Source organism: Scylla paramamosain, chromosome 2 (genome assembly GCF_035594125.1).
Source record: "Scylla paramamosain isolate STU-SP2022 chromosome 2, ASM3559412v1, whole genome shotgun sequence".
NCBI lineage: Eukaryota > Metazoa > Arthropoda > Malacostraca > Decapoda > Portunidae > Scylla > Scylla paramamosain.
The window spans coordinates 25,047,820-25,055,665 of NC_087152.1; the positions used below are offsets into that span (position 1 = coordinate 25,047,820).

Consider the following 7,846-nt stretch of genomic DNA (forward strand, 5'->3'; position numbering starts at 1 on the left):
TATGAAAGAGCAAATTTAACTCAAATGTTCTTATAGTTTATGAAAGACTTTGTTTATTATGGTTATAAGCCCATGGAAACATCAGTTGGCTCAACTGCTGGTTGTCTACACTTCCCTGTTTCATAGGCCATTGTGCTGATTTTTGCAGTTATCCTTGTTCATGCTTGCTTTTTCAGCTGGAATATCCTCTTGTTTATCATCTTATTGTTCTGTTGTGAGCTCCACCAGTAGTTCCTTATCACCACACCAATTTGAACATTTATCCAATTGACTCATATTAAGAAAGGCATAATCAGTTGAAAAAATCTGGTCACAAAAGTGGTGTGACAGCAGCCTGTGGCTTTACTGGATAGTTGGGAGAGAGTGGTGTGGTGACACACATGGGATTAACAAAGTTCAAATACAGCACCAGGCAGCCAGCTGCATTATTTACATTGTGTTTATGATTATGCTAATGTATTTGTTATTCAATCTATCATTACATGTATTATTATACATTACACTATTGTAACTTCAGTATGTATAAAATGCTTTAATTATGAAGTTTTCCATATGTATATGTCTGCCAGGGTTATCAACTTAGCTCACAAGCATCCCCAAGGAAGAAAAGGGAGTGGGTTCATTTGTGGTACCCAGTGGCTGGAGATCCCCATCAAAGGGAAGGGGAAGATGGTAAGGTTGATTTATAGTACAGCTGTCACCCCCCAAGGAAGCTTAATTCTCAAGGAACACAAAGCCTTAACTAAAGCTCTGATCCCACTATAGTACTGCCACCTTTAGACCATTTCCCTAATTAGCAGAGAATGGATAGACTTAATGGGAAATTAAATCATTCTTCTTACTCAATTCTTGGGACATGCAATTAGAGAAGGGCAAGAGCAGAACATTTTGCAAGAATATAATGGAAAAAAAAAGTTTTGTGGGTACATCTGTGTATGAAAATTTACTATTCCAAAGTAACAAATTTACAATTTCTCATATTCATTTCTTCTTCCCATTTAATACTCAGGGATAAAAATATTCCAAGTTTGATGGAACTGATGCCTTTGATCAGTTGCTGGGACACATGCAAAGGCAACACAAACTTACGATTGCCAAGGAAAATACATCTTTTCCCTTAGATTTCTCCAAAGTACCACACAGTACTGTTTCCATCCCTTAGAATGCTTCAATGTATTTTCAGTGGGAATGGAGAGGCCACCTAAATTCCACATCTAGTCTTTTGCTTCACTGCTTCTGTCTAACATCTAACAAGGTATCAATACTGTTTGACATTCATCAGGTTCAAAAATTCTTCTGTATGTACAATTAATTATATAGAAAAGATTATTATCTTAACAGTCTGATGTTATATGTCACTATATCTTCAAATTTAGTCAGGAACTGAAGTCAAGAGCTAATCTGAGTTTTAATTTGACCTTATGTTGTAATGTTGTTTTAACTCATCCCTTCAGTGCAGCATCCTTGAAAAGAACAGCAGTTTGGCAGTGACTAAAAACAAACTCTCAAAATCTTATTAATATGCTTTTCTTTGATAGTTAATTGTCCAGTCATCACATTCAAGTTTTACCTTTAAATTCTAGATTTTTTTGTTTTGTATTTCATTACAGTCATTACCCGTTTTATCAACTCACTGCATTATTTGCATAGGGTTTCAAGATTTGTATATTTATATCTAGTATGGTATTTGTTATATATGCTCAAGGTGTGAATCAACCTCATCCAACCAGAACACTCAACTTTCTCTTCAACCTCAACAACTGGTGACCCCTGGACAAGAAACTACTCTTCAGCAATGGAAGAAGATACCAAGCCCAGCAATGCAAAACCAACTGTTTCCACCGTCACAGTGAAGCTGTCACCCTTCTGCGCCAGTGAGGCTGCATCATGGTTTCGGCAAGCAGAAGTTCAGTTCCGACTGAGGAAAGTTACAAGCCCTCAAACCAAGGCCGACTATGTACTGGAAGCCATCCCTGAGACAATTTTTCCTCACATCACAGCATGGCTGGACAACCAGGACAAAGATGTCATCGACGACGACCTCAAGCAGTATCTCCTTCAAAGAGTTCACGATCTCCGTCAGCGCCTGGCTCCGACATCTTCTAAATCTTCGTCTAACACCTCTGGGAGACACCACAGCACATGCAGCATGGAATGAGATGCAAGCTCTAGCTACACTACTTGAACATGACTCTACTACTGACAAACCACAGCGGGTAGACTTGCTGTGGGAGCTGTGGCTGCAACGTCTTCCCTCATCTGTGAGAGCTGCCCTACACGAAGCTGATGACTGCCCCGTGGAAGAGCTCATAAATAAGGTGGACAATCTTATCAATACCGCAAAAGCGTCCTGTGCCCCCGACACTATCTGCCCTGCCTTAGTTGACAACCTGCCCAACACCAATGCTGCCAGGCCACCTGTTTGCAAGTGGCTGCCCGACAACCAGACGTGCAACTGCAAACCAGGAGTTTCCAGCCAACATGGACAGCATGGACTGTGCTACTACCATCACAAATTCGGAGCTGGAGCTTGCAAATGCACCCCAGGTTGCCAGTGGCCAAAAAACTGTTAATGAGGCCACCACTGACCACAGCAGTGGCCTCTTCGGACCCCAAGCCTGGGAATATCAATGCGCTTGCTTTACCAGCCTCTGGTTTCTTCATCACAGACATCTTATCTGGCCGTAAGTTTCTGGTGGACACAGGCACTTTTTGTTTCCTGTTTCCAGTCACAGCAGAGGACAGAAACTGCCCTTTGACACACTGATTAGACATCAAGCTCATCGCAGCCAATGGAAGTACAATTCCCACCTACAGCACCCGCACCATCCCTATCCAAGCAGCCGAACGCAGCTTTTCTTGGGATTTCGTCATCACTGATGTCAAGACGCCTCTCCTAGGAGTGGATTTCCTGAGTCATTATGGATTGCTCATTGATGTTGCCAACCATAAATTGCTGGATGTAGCAACATTCCGCTCAGCTCCTCTTGGCTCCCACTGCCGACACACAGAAATCTGTTCATTGAGAATAGATATCCCTTACGACATGCTCAGACAAAAATTCCCTGAAGTATTCTGCCTAGAACTCCATCAGCAGCATGGTCACTCATCAAAACATGGAATTTTCCACTACATCAAAACAACGGACCCCCCAGTTCATTCCAAGTTTAGACAGCTATCCCCTGAAAAACTTCAAGCAGAAAAACAAGCTTAAGCCGACATGGAACAAATGGGCATATGTCAGAAAGCCTCAAGTCCATGGGCATCTCCTCTTCACCTCGTCAAGAAAGCTGATGGCACCTGGCAGCCCTGTAGCGACACTACAGGCAACTTAATCTTTTTACAGAACCAGATCACTGGCAATTCCCAACATGGCAGACCTTATCTCCAATCGACATGGGGCCAAGATTTTCTCCAAGCTTGATCTCCTGAAAGGGTATTTTCAAGTTCCAGTTTACCTCAAAGACATACCCAAGACAGCAGTCATCACACCCTTTGGGACTTGCACATTCAATTACTCCACTTTTGGTCTTCAAAATTCAGGGGCAACCTTTCAGCACCTAATAGATGGCATCCTCAGAGACCTTCCCTTCTGCACCTGCTACGTGGACAACATACTGATCTTCTCCAAGAACTCAGAGGAACATCTCCAACATCTCCGAACTGTTCTGCAGCAACTACAGGACAATGGCCTGTTTGTGCATCAGAACAAATGCCAGTTTGGCGCTACATCAGTGGAATTCCTTGGACACCAGATATCGTCCACCAGTGTCTCCCCCCTTTTGGGTAAGGTGCATGCTGTTTCAAAATTTCCTTGTCCCACCACCATCAAAGGACTCCAAGAATTCATTGGTATAGTAAACTACTACCATTGCTTCCTGCTGAACATTGCCCAGATCATGGAACTGCTCTACAGTTCTCTCGTTGGCAAACCAAAAGAGCTGGAATGGGGACCAAAACAGGAATGAGCCTTCAAGGACACAAAGGCCGCCCTCACCTCAGCTACAACTCTTTCCTTCCTGTGCCCCAGCACTCCTCTTACACTGACCACAGATGCGAGTTCTGTTGCTGTTGGAGCAGTCATCGAGTAGACCATCAAGGGTACGACACAACCACTGGGATTCTTCAGCTGGGAACTCTGGCAAGCAGAAACAAGATATAGCAAATTCGACCATGAACTACTGGCTGTCTACCTCGCTGTTCACCACTTCAAACACCTCCTAGAAGGAATCCCATTCACCATTCGTACGGACCATCGCATACTGGTTCTTGCTTTCTCCAAACAGGGTGATGCTTGGTCAGACCAACAATGGCCAGCACCTCTCCAGCATTGCTGAGTTCAATTGCACCATTGAATACACCCCAGGAAAGATGAATCTGGTGGCCAATGCCCTCTCAAGAGTGGAAATAAACTCAGTCTACCTCGGAATCAACTATGAAGAGATAGCAACTGCTCAAGAGAATGACCCTGAGACTGCAGCCTACCGCACTGACATAACGAGTCTGCGATGGGAGGATGTTGCCTTCGGAGACAGGGGCCATACCATCCTCTGTGATGTTAGCACCGGTTGTCCGCGACTTCTCATCCCGGAGCCCAAACACAGCAAAATCTTCAATGTTGTCCATGGTTTGCCACACCTATCTGGATACTCAACTGCCCATCTCATAAAGGAGAAATTCATTTGGCACAGAATGAATAAGAACATAAGGCAATGGGCCCAATGCTGCATTACCTGCCAGACAAGTAAAGTTGGCTGCCACACTGAGTTGGGGATAGGAGACTTCCACCAGCCCAAGTGTCATTTTGGACATTCACGTCAACATGGGTGGCCCCCTTCCACCATCAGATGCCTCACAGTACCTCTTCACCACTACAGAGTGTTCCACACACTGGCCAAAAGCAATACCCATGACAAATGCTACCGCACGAGATTGCGCTGAGGCCCTCTTACATGGATGGATCAGCTGCTTTGGTGTTCCAGACGACATTACTTCTGACTGGGGCCCTGCCTTCATCTCTCAGCTGTGGACGTCCCTGGGAGAGTTGATGGGGACAAACATCCATTGCACCACGGCCTACAATCCAGCAACCAACAGCATGGTGGAGCGGACCCACCGCACCCTAAAAGCTGTGCTGATGGCACACTGTACCTGACCAGATTGGAAGGCCCAACTACCCTGGGTCCTCCTTGGGATGCGGTCATCACCGAAGGAGGGACTGCATTTTTCCCCGGCCGAGATGGTTTTTGGAGAAGCTCTTGTTGTTCCAGGAGAATTCTTTCCATCATCCAATACAGCCGTTGATGACAACAATCTCGCCAGACTACGGCACACCGTGGGGAAGTACCAGTCATGTGTCCAAACACACAAGACATCGCCTCCATGATACTTCCCCAAATCACTAAACTCCTCTAAGTACGTCTTCGTAAGGTACAACGCTTACAAACCACCCCTCACTTGCCCTTACTGGGGACCCTACGCCGCCCTAGAATGTAACTCCGTAGGCATTTTGCATCAGTATAGCCAGAGGCAGTGACTGGGTGTCAATCAACCACTTAAAACCTGCCTACCTTGAGGAAGAGGATTCCACGCCTATATTGCCACTTGTTGACAACCCAACTTCTACCTCACACCACCTGAGTGCATGTCCTCCTGCACCATCCCCTAAAGATGGACCTTGCCCCACCTCGTCCCGCACTGGACGGCTCATCCAACAGCCTGACCGTCTTGACCTCTGACCAGGCAGGGACTCTCTTGTTGGGGGAGTATTTGTAATGCTGTTTTAAGTCATCCCTTCAGTACAGCATCCTCGAAGAGAACAGAACAGTTTGGCAGTGACTAAAAACAAACTCACAAAATCTCATTAATATGCTTTTTCCTTGATAGTTAATTGTCCACTCATCCCATTCAAGTTTTACCTTTATATTCTAGATTTTTTTGTTTTGTATTTCATTACAGTCATTACCCATATTATTCACTCACTGCATTATTTGCATAGGTTTCAAGATTTGTATATTTATATTTGGTATTTGTTACATATGCTCAAGGTGCGAATAAACCTCGTCCAACCGGAACATCAACTTTCTCTTCAACCTCAACAGTGTCAAAGAGGTGTCATTCATCCAACTCATAACTAAGATGTGGGAACTGAACAAAGATCAGTCAAGCCAGAGCATCTGAAGTGCTGTCTAGTTAAAGTATCAACCAGTCCTCTGTAGTGATGTGCACATGAGGTGAACCACACATTTTTCATGCTGTTCTTACATTCCCTGCAAATTTTACAAGACAAGATTTAGCAATAAACATCTTTAAAATGAAGAGTAACTGAAACATTTCAGCAATTAAAAGGATTTATGCACCTGATATACATATACTGCATTAAGGACAGCTTCTTGTGGGAGTAGGTCTACAATGGAATGTGTGTAAATGCTTGCTGCATTTACTTTTTCTCCTTCAAAATAATGTTACTGAGGCTCTTCAAAAAATGCAATGAATCATAAGAAAAATGGATCCATTCACTATTGACAGCAAACAATGTCATGCCAAGACTGAAAGAGGAACAATGCATTCTGTCTTGGTCAGAAAGTGCAGTTACTCTAATTTCATTGCCTTGAACTTGATGAACATGTCATGATTTTCACTCTCTGTAAATATCAGTCCTTCCCACATAAGAAAAAAAAAACCTGAAAAACATTTTCACTTCTCACTAGCTCTTTAATCACAAACAAAAATGCATGATTCTCAAGTTTCCAACTCTTCAAATTCTTCCTTCCAATAATGAGATCAAACAACTGGTCAAAACTGAACGAATCTTTAATGATACTCATTACATGACGTACACTGCCACAAAGAAACTTCCTCTACAGGACTGCGAGAGTTTGTCGTTCCTGCTAACAAAATGTTTCTGAATGAGAATTGCAGTACTTAATCCTTTTAGGATTGTATTGACATATACAGTCTGAGTTACGAGGTAATGAGTTACAAATATTCAGAGATGCGAAGTCTATTCATAAAGTGAAATTGAGCTCTCGATATTGTTCCCTTTGCTAACCAAAAGTTCAAATTTGACACTGTGCACCATATTTACCTAGTATACCACTTTGCCACTACCCACACAGCACAGCAGCATAGCAAAGGTGCCCACCACCCAAGGACACAGACCCTGTAGCAGTTTATTTTGAGATGCTAGTTTAAAATATAAATTTAATTTAGAAACTTATCATATTGCACCGCAGTGAGTCTGGCTTGAGATTCCACAGCATAGGGATCTCCACCAGTCAGCTTCTGAGAGGCATAGGGATGGGAGTGTTGCACTGCATGGCACAGAAAGCCTGTTCCATTACATTAAGTCCCCGAATAGGCAAACATACCTGTTTTATTCTTTCAGCCAGCCATATTAATAAATTATATAAATAAAAGCAAGTATACTCCAAAAAGAGAGGGAGAAAGGAAAAAATGTGCATGAGAGAGAGAGAGAGAGAGAGAGAGAGAGAGAGAGAGAATGTCTCATAACTCATGGCTACACCTACTGGACTTTGGCTACACCCACTCTAAAGTCCACCAATAGGCAAACAAATTTGTCCTATGCTTTCCAACAGCCATCTTAATTAATAACATGAATAAAGGTATGTATAACCCAAAAAGGAGAGAGAGAGAGAGAGAGAGAGAGAGAGAGAGAGAGAGAGAGAGAGAGAGAGAGAGAGAGGCGTCTTATTTTAACCCGGGTCGTATGCCTGGCATGTTCAAGTCTTGCGTTTGGCAGAAGCCTCAAGCCTGTCACCACTCAGTATTATCACATCACCCATAAGAAAAGGTGTTTTCTCTCTCTCTCTCTCTCTCTCTCTCT

The 7,846-nt window shown here is 43.4% G+C and overlaps 2 protein-coding genes across 3 annotated transcripts; both read left to right on the plus strand.

Moving 5' to 3' along the window:
* Nucleotides 1-325: 325 nt before the first annotated feature.
* On the plus strand, nucleotides 326-6,074 carry LOC135112080 (uncharacterized). Of its 2 annotated transcripts, none has more exons than XM_064026019.1 (2): nucleotides 326-1,255; nucleotides 1,706-6,074. In XM_064026019.1, exon 2 carries the CDS (start codon nucleotides 1,956-1,958, stop codon nucleotides 2,571-2,573), a length of 618 nt encoding a protein of 205 aa, XP_063882089.1. In that variant the 5' UTR covers nucleotides 326-1,255; nucleotides 1,706-1,955; the 3' UTR covers nucleotides 2,574-6,074. The 2 variants fall into 2 exon arrangements, with proteins under 2 accessions (XP_063882089.1, XP_063882078.1); XM_064026008.1 differs by having other exon boundaries at nucleotides 1,731-6,074.
* Nucleotides 2,573-3,214, plus strand: LOC135107303 (uncharacterized). Its single transcript, XM_064017000.1, has 2 exons — nucleotides 2,573-2,684; nucleotides 2,772-3,214. Exons 1-2 carry the CDS (start codon nucleotides 2,573-2,575, stop codon nucleotides 3,212-3,214), a joined length of 555 nt encoding a protein of 184 aa, XP_063873070.1.
* Nucleotides 6,075-7,846: the final 1,772 nt, after the last annotated feature.